Genomic DNA, 18621 nt, shown 5'->3' on the forward strand with positions numbered 1-18621 from the left:
AGCTAGGCTGACATTTTCAGCAAAAAATAATTGATGTCCGAGACAACAGAGAGACAGATTCTGATCTCAGTTACACCCATGTAAACCTAGAGTAACTCCAATGATTTTGAGTAGAATTATTCTGGGTTTACTCTGACTTCAGAATCTGTCAAGTGTATTCTTCCTCATCAACTGCATCTGATTTAAATGGAAGTACCATGGGTATATGTTGGTGTAACTGACACTAGAATCTGGCTCACTATGCAGTATAACAAATACAATGTCATTTCAAATGTAAATAAAACAAACTGAGCACATAACTCATAATATTCAGTCTGTCATATTTCCAGAGAAATAAATTTACGTACGTTCACATATGTGTGTGCTTCTATTTTTAAATATTATTTGTATAAATCTATTTTATGTTGTGCTACATATGTATAAATTGTTTTCCTGGGGGCAGATCCCCTACTGGTGGGAATTGTCATAGCTCCACTGATGACAATTACACCAGATGAGAATTTGCCCATCTGAGTTTTCAGTTTATCTTGTATATCTAGAGGGCATTTCAACATTTTTAAGGCAGAAAAGATGATAAGAATGTTGCCTGTGGACTTGGCTAGAAAATCATAATTGAAATAGAAAGGATCTAGTTTTATTTAAATGTTGTTTAAAATGTCTGTAGCCAATTATTATAATTTCTTTATGGTATCTCTATTAAGAAATGACCTTCGTTAAGATATGACTTTCATTAAAAATGTGCTGCTTCTAAATAAGAAATGAAAGTCAAAGTCGTTTTAAATTTAATTCACTCTATGTTGTCTTACTGAAATGATTAGTTTGGTCTTGATCCTGCTCCTAGAGAAGTAAATGATAAAATTTTAATTGACTGTAATTGGAATAGAATCAGGTCCTTTATCTGTATCACACCAGATTCTTTACATCATGTTCACCAATCAATAAACAGTGACACAATCACCTAAAACATAATATTATGTTTTTCTGAAATGTATTAGTGGCCCAAAATACAGCTTGTGAAGTAAACATTGAGAACATAACAGTGATGTTTTTGGTCTTTCATTTTCCTGTTTATTTTAAATATAGAGTGAATTGGTGTCACTCCACATATTTCATTGTAACTATACAAGTTGAGGATTTGACCAATATGCTTTACCATATAATTTATTCTATGTACCCCCCTGAATATATATGCCCTCCCTGTCATGCTTTAGGAGTTAATACTGAAGATTTTGGAATTTGACTAAGGATGAAAAGTAAGGCCCATGTGCATGTCTAAGTGTGTGTATGCTTATTTGTGTGCCTGATTTAGGAGTGCAACTTCCTGGTATTATGGTATCCCATAAATCCCATAAATTTCACCCTTAGGAGGGTCACATATTATGTGTGCCTGCATGTAGACCTGCATATATTTGAAACGTCGGGCCTCTGCCTTCATACAGGCATACTAGGTTTCACTGGTTTAAGCCATCATTTTAATGATATTTAGCATAACTTAAGTGTGAATATCTTTTTTTAAAGAAGGCAAAGACAAATATTATTTATGTTCATTAGTCTCCATCCTGTTTCCATTAGTCATGTGTTCACATCTGTGGAAACCCCACCACTGTTGGCACTAATTGGCAGCATTAGTTCCAGTCTAAGCAGAGGGCCAAGAACTGAATGGTCATGGAGACAATTGCTGAGATTTGCAAAAGTCTGAAAGTGAGTTAAGCACTAAATTTCCACTGAATTCAAATGGGTGCTGGCTTCCTTTTTTGGTACCTTTGAAAATCCTGAATGGTGGTATGATCTCACTCCTAGAGAGGATGTTTGAGGAATGTTTGAGACACATTTATGAAGCCTCCTGGCAGCCTCTGATCTGTTAAAAGACATGAATATAAAGCTCTGTCTCATCAGTTGGGCACCTTTTGCAAGCACTGAATTGACAAGCATTGAAAATATTCAGTGCTCTCTTAGAATTGATACCAAAGACCAGAAAGGCAGCTATGCTCAGTATTTAAAAAATACTGTAACACTTAGCCAAACAGCCAACATTTCACTTAAAACAACAAAAACAACAACAAAGTCCTTAATTGCACTTTGGTACCTCTAGCCATCATTGCAAGTAAGTCAGTACCTGCATTTACTACATGGAATTACAGCTATCGTGTGAGACATTTTCACATCATGTCAGCAGCACCACACTTCTTTCTGAAAAAGCCCCATCCTCTGGAGCAGAGTGTGTCTGGGGAGAAGAAAGGCCCACTCTACCCCAAAGCCTGATTCTTCACTGCTTAGGGAAAGAAAGAGAAATCATTTATCAAGCAGAACCACAGTTGGATAAATGATGTGAGAACAATTTTGGGTTAACTATCTGCTAGACAGTCTGTACAAATACATGCGCAACTCTGCTGGGTCATTGAGGAATTCTTCAGTGATGCCTCTGCCTACTTCAAGAGCAATCTTCACTTAATAGATTTAATGTATTTTAGAGAAACTACTACTTGATAAAGGATCTAAGAACAATTTTAATTAACTATTAGGCTAAATGTTTTCATTACTGCTTAAGCTGCCATTCTGATCTTCTGTGTATGTCACTTTAGAGGAGTTGCAGGGGTGTTGATGACAGTAATATTTGGCCAAGTATATGTCATATATCCAGGTGAGTGTGGTTGTTTAAATATTTTCCAAAAAGCTGTTGATATTCATAGCTGTACTATATATAATGAATCCCAGTTCTGGCCTTGGATAAGAGCACAGCAGTCATTGACATCATTGTGTGCCATCCATATCTCAGGAGGCAGTGCCAAACCAATTATTTGTGATATTAGATGTTTTGGAAGTGTATGGAAAAAACAGAATCATTAACTACAGTTCTTGTTATCAAGTAAACTTATTTCAGGATTACTTTGAATATATAGTTAAATTATGTATCTTTCGTATCATTACTACTTAGGGCTTGTCTACACATGGAAATAGTCTGGAATTGCTGAAGAGCTGTTCCGCACTAGCTCCAGTGTGAACACTCTTATTCTGCCTCTGTGAGGTTTATCTTAAAGTACTTTGGAATATGACTTCCAGACCAAAGTGGATTAAGATGAACAGCAGAAAGGTACTTAGCTGATAATAAAGTATCCCCACAGGCTAGTGTGGAAGAGCTGTTGCACTTTTAATTCATACCCTAGTTTATTTCACAATAGCATCCCCATGTAGACATTCCATTCTATTCCACAATCAATGTTAATGTTTTTTTGTGAAACTGGCAATAATGTAGCATCACATTTTAAAAACTGACTAGTTGATTGATTGTCCTTGGGAGAGTTAAATATGCATCTCATTATGATGACTATAGAGGTTTTAACTCAGCCTATGCTTGCAGCATTAGCAAAAACAAAAACAAACCACAATGGAAACTGAGAAAACAATCGATGTAAGAATATCAGAACAAGTCAACACACTATGTTTGTGTGAAGGCTTTATAATGTATGACAGATTACTTTTGATAATCTCTTTTTAGGTTCCTTTATTTTATTTTTGTAAAATAAATGGCTAAATGTATTGTCATCTGTTACCGCGAGAATAAATTCTAATATTCTGTAAAAGGGTTATGCTCTTCAAATGTCTAAACAATTTTGATACAATATTTCATCCGCTGAAACAGAAGTAGACTTATATGACAGCAGCAATTTGAGTTCAGTACGCATACAATATGTGTATTTAAAAGAAGCTGGAGAAGACAACTTAGTTGTTTAAACAGGAAACTATTTAGAGTTGCGAAATGAAGAGAATAGAAGTGGTTAAACTATGTCTGCATCTCTGTCTTTATTTCTCTGACAGGTTGATAATGTATGGCTTTGTGAAGGCCATGCTACATGTTGGCCAGTTAAAAGGAGAGGATTTTCACTTCACGGACTGTTTATTTTTTGGCTCCTTGATGTCTGCTACTGACCCAGGTACTGACTGTTTAAATTTTTATTTATTTATTTTTTAACTTTTAGCCACAAAACTGTCAAATGTGGAGACCAGAATATAATGTTTCCACCTGCCTATGCTCTTCCTGATTTTACATCATTAGCTGTTAAATATCTGATAAATATTCTGATAACCAGAAATGTTAGGTCAAAAGAAACATTTCACTATCTGGAAAGATTCTTCTCTTATTTATGTTAGTAGTTAGTTTAATTGTGCTTTTTAGTCCAGTCTTTGAAATGTTGAAATTGATCAAACTCTAGAGCAGTGACACCCAAACTATATTGGTCCACGGCCCCTTCCCCCACTTTCCTGGTCTAAACCCCCCCCCCAGGGGGCTGGGGCTGTGAGCGGGGCAACAGCCAGGGCTGGGAGCTGGGGACTGGGGCCAGGACCAGGAGTGGGGCCAGAATGGAGCTGGGGGCACAGTGGGGTTATGTGGCATGCTCTCCGTGCCACACATGGGGACTGGCCCTGGCCCCACCACACTCCTCCAAACATTAGTCTGTGCCCCTCTAGGGGGGTGTCCCACAATTTGGGGACCACTGATCTAGATAATGTCTCTCAGTGTCACTAAGGCTTAAGGAATAATACTAGGAGATAAATCCTTCTGTTCTAGATACTCAGGGTCCAATTTAGCATTGATGTAAGTGGCTGTACCCCCCACTCCCTTCTTCTTTCCTCTTTTTAGGTCCCAATCCATTTCCCAGTAAAGTGAATAAGAGTCCTTTAATTGACTTTAATGGGAGTTAGATCCTGTCCTTAATTATCAAAGTGCTTGCAGATTTTCTAATTGTAGGTACATTAATTCTTGGTAGGTTGTCTATTGCATATGTAATAATGTGTAGAAATGGGCAAGAACTAAAGCACTAGTTCCACACATCCCTTGACTTTGGGAAAGTTCAGATCCAGTTTCAAACTTTGCAGCCCAGACCAAACTCTAACACTTTATCCTGTTGGCAGAGGTTTGGAGACACATTGCTGGTGGGATTGCTTTGCATCGCCTGCAGGAGTCTGTTCATGTTGTGTACAAGACACACAACACAAGCATTGGATGAGCAGAGATTTCACTCTGCAGCACTAGTCCTGAAGCTGAACCTTCTAGTGTAGAGAGGAGACACTGACGCTAGTCCAGCAAGACTCCGTAGATGCTTTCTTATGCCTGGTTGCCAGGGTGTGGGTTGGAGCTGGGGGCATAGTGTCGTAAAGCAACCATGGCAATGGATGGAACCTCATGACAGATCAGAGGCTTAGACACAAACATCTTGTGCTTCATGGTTAATCTAGCCGTGTCATTAGATGAACCCAACTTTCATACTTAGGCATCTAGGTATTAGACCAATAGATACCAAATTCTGGTGCCTAAATAATCCTCTGAAATACCTAAATACCAGTGGCATGCAGCATTTAGAGTCTGATGTGTCTTTCAAGAGATGCCAAAATGTCTATTGGTGTTCCCAGATGTGGGATCTGGCAGCCTTAACTGACAGCAGATGCCTAGCTCTGGAAATCTGGCTTAGTGAGTTTTGTGTATATAGAAAAATTCACTCGCCTACCCCTCTGTCAGAGCCTTTTGGCAAGAAAGAACTGAGAAAGTGTTCTGTTCTGTGACTATCCTAATAAATGAGGACTGGCAGGAATGTTTATTTAAGCAAATATTAGTCGTAGGAAGCCAGTTACGAATGCATAAAAATTAATATTCCCATCAGGAAGCTGATTTGGAGAATTCTGCTCATCCAACAAGGGAACAAAAACAATACCACCTGATTTATATATCACATATGGCATAACCTGTATTTCAAATATAAGAAGCTCACAAGTAGTTGCTATGAACAATAAACAACTCATCAGCAACCTATAAACAAAGAATTATTCATAGAAAATATCCTATCAATAATTTGAATGAGGAATATATTTAAAAAAATCACAAGCTGCTTGGGGACAGTTCACAAACAGAAAAAAGTTAAATTCACCAAATAAATTATTCACTTCATAGTCTTTGTTTGGGGCTATTATGTATCTATAACAGTCAAAAAGCTACATGCTTTCTAAATAGTTATAACTCTTCATTTGCAAGAGGTCCAATCTCGTAAAAAGCAAAGAATGAAACAAGGCATTTATGAGTATGGGAGAGGATCAGATGGTCACAGCCATTTAAAACAATTAAATAGGTAAGGTAACTGCATCAATCTTGTGTAGTGGAGTAAGTCCCAATCATCTGGACCTGGAAGAAGAACTAGCCAGTACTGCCCATTATGACCATTATTGTTTATACCAGCCTCGAAAGCTCTTGCTGAATCATCAGAACATAGTTTGGAATTTCTGGAGTTGTGACAGGAGAAGTGGAACAGAAGGCATTTTATGATGCAGATGATACACTTCTAGTGTTAACTAATGCTGAGAAATCCTCAGCTTTTTTTATTAAACTTATTAGTGAATCTTCAAAAGTCACAGGCAATAAGATAAGCAGGTAAAAAGTCTTGGTCTCGCTTGTTTTCCCCCAAGCTGTGCTAATATCCGGCTCTTTAAATGGAATCCTTCAATTGTTACCAAAGGGCATTAAGGATCTTGGTATATCATTGAACAGAGGGCTTGAAAATATGACAAGGGACAATTTCTATTCACTAAACCAATCATTGCAAGTCTGCTTCATGAACTGGAGGAAATTATCGTTCTCATTCTGGGGTTGAATCCAAACAGTCAATATGTTGCCTTTTAAAATTCCCACAACTACTTTAATAAGATTCAATACATGATCAGAATCTTCCTATGGGAAGGAAAAAGACAGAGATTTTTAAAAAAATTAGAAAGATAAAACAAAGATGAAACAAAAAGTTGCTTACAGCTTTCAAATCCAGCACTTGATTATATTACAAATAGTCTGTCACAGATGGCTTGTTTTTTCTTTTCCAATCCAATCCTGCTTAGTTGCACCAATGAACAACTTGACTAAACCAATAGCAATGAACTGTAAGGATGAGCATGTAATGCAAATACATTGTTCATTATTTTAGCAGAGTTAAACCTCCATTTGGAGCAATGCTAAAATACAAAAGAAGTTTAGCTCCCTTTTCTGGGAGGAATAGGATATGGCAATGAGTATTTCTCTCAAGGATTTTTGTCAGGAGGGTTTCACAAGTTCTCTTTCCATCTTTGAACATTTATTTTAATGTGGGAAGCAATCAACAACCAATATTGTATGTAATTTAACTCCTACTTACATAGAGTGCCTAAGCCTTCTCCAACAGCTCTTCCAATATTCAATCTTGCCTTCTTTTCTCATCGAGTTTCAGTATTTCAGACAGTGTTATTTGGTCTCTTTAATTCTATCCATGCATTCTCAATCTCTCAAAGAGATGGAAATTTGAATTAAATGCTTAATTGCTTTAATGATAGACAATGGTCAAGAGCATTTCACTGTGGTGTAGGATCTGCTAGTGGATATAAAATAGAACATTAACCATTTAAAACTGTACTAATAGAACTTATTGTACTCCTTATGTTCAAATACCGCACCTTGATGTGCGCTGATGGAATAGGAATGAGAGTGGCAATTTGACATATGATAATTTGTGATCTCCTAACAAAAGAAATCTCTGGTCAAGTGTTACAAGTGTTATAGAAATAAGATGGAACAATAAATTACTAGCTCAGTAAAAATTGTATTTGCCACTTGATTTTTCATCAGTACGTTGGATTACAAAGTGGGTTGTTTTTTTTTAAACGGATTGTAATTGCCCTTGATTGTGAAAAGAGATTAAGTCTAAAAAGGTGTTAAAGACTGATCTGCTGACAAGGCAGAATTTGCTTCATATGAGCTTCTTATTTATAAGATTTATGACAAAATGGAAGACTTTTTATTATATGTGAAGAATATAGCTCTTAGAAGGATAAACACAGATGTGCAAATAAGAGGTACAGAATATTGTGACGTAAGCGCTGAGAATAGAAAGACAGTGTTGTAGAAGTTCAGGACTTGTTTTTTGTTTGTTACTTTCTCATATATAGTTTTGTAAAAAATCAATAAAGAGAAGATTCTCCAATATACAAGATTCCTTCATGCTGAACTTGCATTTGGACTTGGACATTCACTGCACTTGTGTTTGGACACATCGGGGAAAGTGTTTGAGGCTCTTGAAAATATACCTAGTACAAATTAAATCTGGAAACACTGCAATCTGCTGTAGAGATTTATGAAACCATGTTCATCTATGAAGGAAAATCTAGAATACTGAAAATTTCTTGAAACACAACATTTTAAGATTCTTCATTGCCTAAAATTTGTTGTTAAAAATTATTATCTACAATAAGTTTTGGGATACCTGGGAAATCCCCTCTAGTCTCTGAAATGTAATCCTACCATCTCTCCAATACAAGCTTTTTATTTTCCGGGGCCCTTAGAAAACTTGTTCCATCTGTCCCTATTGAATTTTTCATTCTAAAAAGTATGTCTTCCACTAATAATTCTTTGGTATTATCAGGAGAAGACAATGTTCATATGTTTCAGGCAAACCTTCAAATGGAAGTTTTACTTTGAAAAGCACAGGCTTCTATGCACAGAATTCTCCCTTTTGTGCTTATATAAAAGTAGATTAAAATACCAGAGCTATGTATATATTTCTTATGATGTTGATCAATTGGCATCATTTATCAAAAGTAAAGCAAATCAGATGTAATTGAAGGCATCATCTATTCTCATTACAGAGGAACATAATCAATCAGTTGAGAGCTCTTGTGATCAACTGGATAATTAGAACTATTACAGGTGCAATTTTAAGTTCCTCAAATTTTGTGGCTATCTAGATAACATACTTCAGTAATGCTGAAGTATTAACGAGGAATTTAGTCCTTCTTGCCTGCTTTTCTTGCCTGAGCTTGCATTATTAAAAATGTTTCTTTTGTTAATATATTAAGCTAAATTAATTACATCCTCCTTTTCTGAGAGTTTTCACCATGATTTTTATTGTTATTTGTATGAAATGAAGAAAAAGAGGGTTTTCTTTTCTTAATATCAGGTTTACATTGTCTTATAACACTTCCTAAAACAATAGATCAGGTTATTTTTTAATATCTTATTTTACAATTCAGCATAGATAAAGAAGGGATTCAGTTTACTGAGCTCAGTTATGTTTGAAGTAACTCCTCTATGCCATGTTCAGACTAGTGACATTATTCATTTTAATAGAGTGAGAAAATATTCAGGCCCAGATCCTCAGTTATGACTCTGCCAACAGTCAGATGGGGCTGGTGCAACAGCTGAGGGTTACTGGGATGTATGGATTCCCCAATAGAGCTGGTTGAAAAACAGATTTAATTTTTAGCAAATATTTTCAAGGAAAATTTGTCCCTGCTTTTTGTCATTTCAAAATTCAACTCCTCAGCCATCTCCTCTATACTAGCAGCATGGAGGTGGTAACTTAGAAGTCACTATGTGAAAACTCGTCCTGAGGATCAGAGAAAGACAGCAGTTCAGATCCCCATACAGCCCATTATTTGTAATGATGTCCCAGGATGGGCTGTCTGGGAGGTCTGAATTTGGATATAAAAGCATGACCCTCTACTGCTTGACAGAGATAGTAGCAGACCCATAAATCTGTTGTGTCCAACCATAAGAAGGAGACAAAGACTCATACACAATTAATGTGGGTGACACCAGCTCCCACACCACCTGCGGATCCCTGTATGCTGTGATGATGATCCCTGGTCTAGATAACCCCTTTATGGTCATTTTATACAGGCAGTCTAGTACAGTGCAGCTGCACTGTGGTGCAGGATCAGGGCCTCAGTTTAAATGAGTTTATATAGCTGGAAATAGTTGATTCAAATAAGTAAGTCTGAGAATATTGTTCCTATCAGGTGAAGAAACGAAAATATCAATCTTCCAAATACATGTGTGCCATATAATTTAAGATCTGCTGTGCTTACAAGTGCATCATAGGCTTAGAGTACCCCATCTCCCATAGTAAAGACTAGATATCCAGGGCTGCTTCACCTCTTCATTGTGATAATGGCTGAAACTCAAAGTTGCATTCAGATAAACATCCAAAATTTCTGATTATCTGAAGTTTGTGGGATACTCCCTCAGTATGAGTTAACCCTCTGTTCTTCCATTCGACACAATCCATCAGCAAACCCTACCCTTCTTTCTGCTTGTTCTCTCTTCAGTAGTAACACCCTTGATAAGATCCATGTTCATTTATTTTCATCTTCTGGCGGCTGGTCCTTTTTGAGAGAGGGCTTTGCAATTCACCCAACTGAAGAAGGACCCTCTACAAGAGTGAGGAGAAGACCCCATGGCCTGTGCTGAAACAGTTCTGCCATCAGGGATAAATTAAGTGGTGAAAGAGTCTTTGCATTAGTGAAAGTGCAAAAGACTTACCAAACTGAATTAACTCTTAATAAAAATTTGGGTTCATTTCTATGTTGGCCAAACTCATTTGTTCATATTTAGTTTCTATCAGCTAAACAATCTAAATGTTGCACTATAAAATGGACCTTAGACATTTTATTGAATTTTATTGAATTCTGGCAAAGAGTATCCCTTCTTGCGTCTGAAATTCTCCTTGGTTGATTTATGATACAAGTTATAGCTGAGTAGCTTTGTGATGGATGCATTTCAAAGGTTCAGAAATTTGTTCAGGTCAAATAACTATGATGATCTGAAGCTGATATCCACCTCCTTTGTTACAGCTCCCACATAGTATTTCTAGACACTTCATTTTCCTTTCTTGTAACATTTTAACAGTAAACAATGAAAGAGCAGGTTTCTTTTGCTATTTCTGCACTTCTGCTTCTAGTCCTGGCCAAAGCCAAGAAGTGAAAAGGTTTGCTGGAAAGTAAATGAAATAACCCAATATTTTCAAAACTTAGTTCCCCCAGTCTAATTTTGAGTCATTTCTTACTCAGTTGGATCTAATTTCTAATCCCAGATGAAAGTTTTAATGATTAGAAATAATGGAACAAAAATCTGAGTCCCAATTTTTTCCTTCCTTACATGGGCGCAACTCTCATTGACTTCAAAATTAGGTCAATATTCTGCATCGTTTATAGCAGTAAAGAGAAATTAGTCAGAGCAATCCTCTGATTCAATGTAGTCACAACTGGATAATATGAATGCCATGGGTGTTCACATTAACAAAATGATTTGACCTTTGCCTTAGCCATAGTAAAATCCGAAAATTGCTGGAAAGTGTTGTTTAGGGCTTTGTCTTGGGTGCTGTTATTAGCACATTATTGTATAATGACATTCCAATCTAAAGATGTTTTACTTACTTGTAGCGCTTACATTTTTTTTTTTTTAAACATTTAAAACATGGGAAGCACATTTACCTCCACAGAGGTTTGCTGAAGCATAACTACTTCAAAGCTACATGAACTCCCTTACCTTTGGTCATGTTGATAATCACAAGGCCCTTTTCTATTTGAAGTTACTATGGTTACAGTAGCACAGAGGATGTGAATTGTACTTTGGTATGTGTGGATGTTTTATAAAAATGGATATTAGCCACCAGCTAGAGCAGTTCTAGCTTCTCGTAAAATCACCACATAGTGTGTTTAAAAGGATAATTCATAAAAACAGTGGTAAGATGTTTCATAATCTGTGTGTGAAATGTAAATTTAAAAAATCTTTGTAATTAAAATGTTTTGTTGTTGCTTTCTCCCTTTTTCTCATTGAGCTAAGCCATGAGTAGGATGGATGACAAGCAGCATCAGGACTCTACAATTGAAATGGGAACTGTTATTTTTAGAGAAAAGCCTTTTCAGTATGGGTAGTTTAATTGGATTGTCTCTCATCTTATTTTCTTCCAACTTGTTATTGAACCACCTGTTAGAATCTAGGTTTATCAGATAAAACACATGACTGTTAATATTGTTATAATAAGAAGATTAAGAAGAGATAATGGCAGCCCCTTTGATCATTGTTTCCGCTATAGTTATTTCATGTTTAATTTTAGATATAATTTACTTTCTTTTATTTTGATCTGATCCTCTTTTTTCTAAATCCCATATACTGATCTCATTTATTTTCTGGCTCCACTTTCAGGGTCTCCTAGTTCTTTTCAGCAACAGCAATAATAAGAAAGTTTTGGGTACTGTTAATCTAAATGCTGCTGTGGTTTCTTGACATTTCAAGAAATTTTTTACAGGAAATTAATTACAGAAAATTACAGGAAATTAATAGCAAGCTGAGCTACTCCCTTGTGTGCCAAAAATATCCTTTATGAAACAACTTAATAGACACGTGTGTTGACTTGGGTAAGACCAAGATCGTGCTAAATTGAGCATTTGCTAATACGTCATCTCAGGCCATGAAATACAGGAAGGAGTGAATCCTATATTTCTTAGCTCAAATGCTAAGAAATTCCCAGACACTTCATCAGCTTAGGTTCCCTATCACTATATTTTTTAATGAAGATCACGAGTGTGTTGGAAATCTGGACATTAATATGCAATCTGCACTTATGGCAGAGCTTTCTACTTCTGAGAGCAAGATTTCAATCCTGAAATAGGCTAAGAGTACGCCGGCGGGTAATTCAAATATGGCCCGCCAGTGAAATTGCCTTTGACACCCTCTAATGTACATTCCCTGGGTGCACCCCCTAATGTACATTTCCTGGGTGCACACCCTAATGAAATGTGCTGTGCACGCCTATGATCTAATACCATGTTTTACTTCTAAGTAAAAGATAAAACTGTGGTATCACAGATATACTGCGATAACTGTTGACAAATGTTGCCTTTTTAGAGGAGATCATTCTACTTTCTAAGAAGATATCACTGTGTTGCACAATGCTCTGTCCAGGGAGTGCAAATCTCTCCCACTGTATAATTTAAGATAGCATCCCCCAGGTATCCAAGTACCAATAGGTTATTTTAGTAGGTCCATGCATCATCCTGATTACTACTTACATGCACATCTGGCTTTCTGTAAGCAGCTCACAATTAATCCTGTGACCTGCCATTCAGCAGAAGGACTCTGCAGAATGAGGGGGAAAGAGGTACATTCCATAAAAACAGATATATAAATCTCATGGTAACTCTGGTCCAAATTATTGCAAATTCTGATTAAGAATAATCATATAGAATATCTTTGAGTCTTTAACCCAGGTCAATATGAAATCCAAGCCATTATAGTTTACAATTCCAGAACTCTTAACTGAGAGACTGCTTGAGACTATCCTAGACTAGACAACAGCCTGTGACCATGTACAATTGCAAGTTTTATCTTTTCTTCTCATATTTTGAGAGCTGGAGACTTGTTGGTGTGATGACTTAATGCCTGTACTCCATTCCCTGTTTGTTTTGATTCTTCTCTACCCTTTTATTCATTTTGTTTGAAGAGATGCGTACAGAGATTTTTCTTTGAAGGTCTTGATTCCTTAAAATGGTTTTATGTGGGTTTACTTGTCCTTTAAAACTGGTGTCAGAATCCTCCACGATCAGTATCAGTTGTTCTCTGACAGAGGGCAGTCATTTCAGAAAGGCCAGAATGGACCACTGAGATCATGTAAGCCATCCTCTGGTATAACATAGGCCATAGAACTTCTCTGGAATAACCCTTCAGCCTATCTTTTAGAAAAACATCAATCTTGATTTAAAAATTTCCAGTGATGGAGAGTCCACCACAACCCTTGATAAATTGTTCTAGTGGAATCAGACCCTCATGGTTAAAAATGTATGTCTTATGTCCAGTATGAATTTGCCTATATTCAACACCCAGCCATTGGATCGTGTTGTTCCTTCTCTGCCAGATTGAGTATCCATGTGGATACTTACAGATTGTGATTAAGTAACTCCTTAGCCTTCTCTTTGTTAAAATAAATAGATTATGCTCCTTGAATCTATGACTGTATGGTATGCAAGTCTCTAAATCCCCTCCAATTTATCAACCTCCCTCCTGAATAGTGGACACCAGAACTGGTCACAAGCACCAACTTGAGATTCCCCTGTTTATACATCCCAACACACCAGAATGTTATGATACCCTAACATACTAGAATATTTTAGTAAATGTTTACCAAATCGCTTAGATCACTGGTTTATCCATTGTAGTCTTCTCTACTCCAAGCTCTTTGTTGAAATGACCCACCACTGTACTAGTGCTGGTGCAGCTCCCCAGGGTGGTCACAAGAGCTATTGGCATTTTTACTAAGAGGAGGGTTAGACGGCACAGTGGTTAATAATGTTGGCAGGCCGTCTGCCACTAGAGAAGCTGCAACGGTGAAAGGTTGTAATGATAATTTCACTGTAAACGCAGCCTGTGAGACTGGCTTCCCAAGGGAATTTCCAGCCTTTTCTAGTGTATGGTCAAGCCTGGGGAAATGGGAGAGAAAGGGGGAACTTGAAGATGGCAAAATTGAGCCCAGCCCTGAATGTTCAGTGTCAAGTATCCCTTAGATGGTGGCTCCTTGCTTGTTAAGTGGAAATGGGACAGCAAGACAGAAGAACAGGTTCCTTCATTCAAAAACTACAATGTACCTTCCAGTGCAGCAACATTTGCATTATTTCCAAGTAGGATTCCTTTCCTTTCCTTTGTTTACACTCCTGATTTATAATACATTGCTTTATTAGGGGAAGCCAAAGTGGAGTAGGAGAACTTTGCCTTACAACAACATTCCTATGTGGAACTCAGGATCAACAATAAACACAGATGCACACATGTTGAAATCCACATCTGACATGCAGCCCTCAACATCAACTATTATAGTTCTGTGATTTAATGCCCAAAATAAAGGAATCTTTCTAGAAACCTACTGGTACCCACTGAAGCAATTGGACAGACAGTCAGTGCTCATTCCTCTCTCTGGTTCTCTGTCTCCTGCAGGCTCTCTTTTTGCAGTCTCACAGCCACTTGTTACAGAGGTCTCTCTTTTTTGTTTTTTGATCCAAAAGAAGCCCTGTCAGGGTTGGATCTGGAGTTTAATAAGCTTTGAGAGAGAAGCAGTGGAGTCAGTGTGGCAGTTTGTGATTTAGGAGAGAAATCCAGGTCACTAAGTGCTTGTCTACACTTAAAATGCTACAGCAGCACAGCTGCAGCTGAACCGCTATAACGCTTCAGTGTAAACACTACCTATGCCAGTGGCAGGGGTTCTCCCGTTGGCATAAGTAATCCACCTCCCCAAGAGGCAGTAGCTAGGTTAACAGAAGAATTCTTCTGTCAACCTAATGCTGTCTACACAGGGACTTAGGCTGGTTTAACTATGTTTCTCAGGGGTGTGGATTATTCACACCCTGGAGCAACATAGCTGGGTTAACCTAATTTTTTAGTGTAGACCCAACCCTTGCACACTTTTGGAATTTCCCTCTCCCCTCAGTGTTCAGGGATTGCTGGGAAATGCTTTTCTAGGGCATTCAATCTATAGCCTTGGTCCAGGGACAGGACATGGTGCAAAACGGTCTACCTAAATGCTACCTTCTCTTCAGATGTGGGAGAAACTTTGAGAGGCTAAGAAGTCTCTCCCAAAAGAAGGGCGAGTGATTAATCATTTTATTGGTTTCTTCATTATTTTCATGCATCTTAGTTTCATTTGACTAGACTTGGAGTGAGACCCTCTACGAAGGGGCTCTGATAACTTTTAGAAGGTTGGGGGAGGAAAGACACTGGAAAGGGAAAGGTTTTTTTGTTTCTTTTCTTGGAAATAACTTCATAGGTGTGGTTCTTTGTTTGGCTTGGCCTGCCACACATATATTGATTTTTTTGTCGGACTTTGGTTACTGTTTACTTATTTCCTTTTACTTATTTCACAGTTCCCACATCAAAGACCTTGCCAATAACTTAATACTGGAAGTGGCAAATGCTTCTAAAAATAGCTCCTTTGTTAAGACTGTGCCATCACAGATGAAGGAGACAATGATTTTCTATGAAATAGGACTTCAAGAATGATACTTTCAAGGTTGCTGTGTTAATCTGGATTATGGTACATAAAACCCCATAGGAGAAGAGAACATCAGAACTGGGTCTCTAAACTAATACTAGATTCCAAACACTGTTGAACATCTATTGGAAAATTCTTCCAGAAATGGTTTTAGTTTTACCAATTTTCTGTACATAATGTCCAAGGCTCTAGAAAGAGAAAAATATCACTCACACAAAACTAACATTAGTGTGTGAATCTTCAGTGGTCGCTTCAGTGTAAAAATTCCCTTTTCTGAAATGTCAGATGTAAACCTGAAACCCTGGAGGCACTTCTAAACTTCAGGATTTCTGTGCTATGAAGATTTAGTCAATTGCACAATTATGTACCTGAATGAGCACCAGTGAAGCAAATGCAGTGAGCAACTGTGTAATTTTCCAAACATACGAATCAGTAGGAAGCTTTACATTACATTTTTGGTAGAAAGGGAAACTTCTGTTTGCTTCATGAAAACGGTAAATATGAATAGTAATAGAGAGCACATGCACAATATTTTTCATCCATAGCACTCAAAGCACTTTACAAAGATGGTTCAGCATTATTATGCCCTGTTTAGAGAAAGCCTCTTTGTGTTTCTGTTTCCCTAAGTGATTTGTCCAAGATCAGCTTACCTCTGACCCAAATTGAATGAGTTATTTCATCAGTGATCTCAACATATAAATACCATTTTTTAGGGGAAAAAATGTTCAAATTAATGGTACCTTCAGTGCTATTAAAGTGCTTTATAAATATAAAAGAATTAAGCCCCTCAATCCACATGGGAGATAGGTAAGTATTAGTATTGTCTCATTCATAGAGAGGTAAACTGGGGTTCAGATCACCCAAGAAGGGATAGCATCCAAGTGTCCTTACCTCCAGTTTTTTGCTTTAGTCACAAGACTATTTCCCTGATATTAGGGATGATCAAAGGTATAGTTTTAGTTTGTGTATGACTGAAAGGTTACAGGGAGTGGGCATTACTAGTTCATGTGAAACAGAAAAACTCTTCAAGTTATTGCCGGATTTAGGAAGCTGTTGTATTTAAATGTATCCTTTTTCTAACGTATTTCATTCAATTTTTGTGAAAATTGTTATGTTACATTGTTTAGATATTAAAACACACTTATCAAAACTCAGATCCTCTTTCCCTGCCCTTTAGCTCATTAGCTATTATAGAAATATAACAATAATAAGCTTGCTTTGCTTTGTATGTTTCCTTCTAGTGACAGTTCTGGCTATTTTCCATGAGCTGCACGTGGATACAGATCTGTATACACTCCTTTTTGGAGAGAGTGTCTTAAATGATGCTGTGGCTATAGTTCTCACATAGTAAGTACAAACGTGTATTCCTTAAACAATGAAATAACTCTGAATTGTCCTGGTAAATAGCTGTCTTCATACAATATTAATGTAGAGTTTAAAGATTGCATTAAAAGGATAAACTTCCAGAAATGTAATTGGTGCCTTAAGCACCCCATTTCCAATATTAATGGGAGTTGTGTGTCTGAACTGCAATTCTTAGTTCTGAATACTCAGCCCAAAAAACAATAAATGTTGCACAAGAGTGTATTAAATCTGATGTATGTTCTACTTTAAACAATGTATTTGAATGGAGCTGTGCTACTGGATCCTATGAACATAGGAGGTTTGCCAGATTGGAGAGAGAAGTTCAGGATCAGAAACTATCTCATATTCGTATTTTCTACAATCCATTGTTTTCCAAGGCAAAATCACAAAGTGGTGCAGTGTAGTATTAAAGCCAGCAGGATTTCTGCTAGTAAATGTAAGATAATATTATGTAAATTAGTAAATGTAAGATTGCATTGCACCTTTCATTCCCAAGGATCCTAAAGCACTTCACAAATGATGGGTTTCATTTACCCTAGAAGGTTCCCAAGTTGGCTTCATCCACCACGTGTGGCACAGCCTATCGTTCTTTGGATCATTGTGAAAAATGCAAACCACCCCACTGCGCACTCAGTGTGCTCTTTGAAGGTTCATAATTTTGCCAGATCAAACCTGATTTGCATCAGCATGGCAAAAGACACTTCTACTCAATGAAGACTATTTCCCTGCTAAATGTCATCCTTGGACACTACAGCTGTTCAAAGACAGATTGCAGGAATTTTTTTATATTGCAAAACATTTTTTCTACTTTCTTTATATTCAATAACAATTTAACCTTTCTTTTTTCCCCCACCTGAAACTATCCAGAAATCTTTAACAGGCAGTTATCAAGCTTGGAAAATTTCAGGTGTATAAAGTTTTGAAAACTTATGAGCAACTGAAAACAGGGGGGTAGTACACAAATATTCCAGCAACCTTAGATAAAACTCTCACTACATGCTCTAGCTATAATAAAATATGAAAATAACTAACAAGTGAGTGAACAAAGTCTTGGTTCAGAAAAGCAATTCTGTTCTGGAATACAATTAAGCATTTACTTAACTTGTATTGAAGTCAACAGAAGTTATGTACATGCTTAAATTGAGCATGGATAAAACTAAGCATATGTTTAAGTCTTTCTTGAGTCTGGGCTATAATACAGACACTTCTGGGGTGGAACAAAGCAATATTACTCAGAAGTGCTATGAGGACAAGGCATGTAGAAGAATATTATATCCTGTTGAAGTTGTAAAGTGAGTTTTGGTAGACAGTACGTAATGAACCAAACTGGGAATTTTTCTCCTTTGTTGTGACGGCTTGTTTTCACAGCCAGTACATAATTCTTGCAAGATAAGTAAGATTAGAGTTAACACTCCTATTTAATTGTCTAAAT

General features: G+C 37.1%; 1 protein-coding gene across 1 annotated transcript in view; it reads left to right on the top strand.

The window, feature by feature from the left end:
* Positions 1 to 18621, top strand: part of SLC9A9 (solute carrier family 9 member A9) — a 288473-nt gene that overhangs the window by 77959 nt on the left and 191893 nt on the right. The window contains exons 5-6 of the mRNA XM_067556089.1: positions 3817 to 3932; positions 17066 to 17171. Of these exons, the coding sequence (XP_067412190.1) occupies positions 3817 to 3932; positions 17066 to 17171 (222 nt within the window). The remainder of the gene's footprint in view (positions 1 to 3816; positions 3933 to 17065; positions 17172 to 18621) is intronic.

Source organism: Emydura macquarii, unplaced genomic scaffold (genome assembly GCF_026122565.2).
Source record: "Emydura macquarii macquarii isolate MOO-44397 ecotype Brisbane River unplaced genomic scaffold, CSIRO-AGI_Emac_v2 contig_18, whole genome shotgun sequence".
Classification (NCBI taxonomy): domain Eukaryota; kingdom Metazoa; phylum Chordata; order Testudines; family Chelidae; genus Emydura; species Emydura macquarii.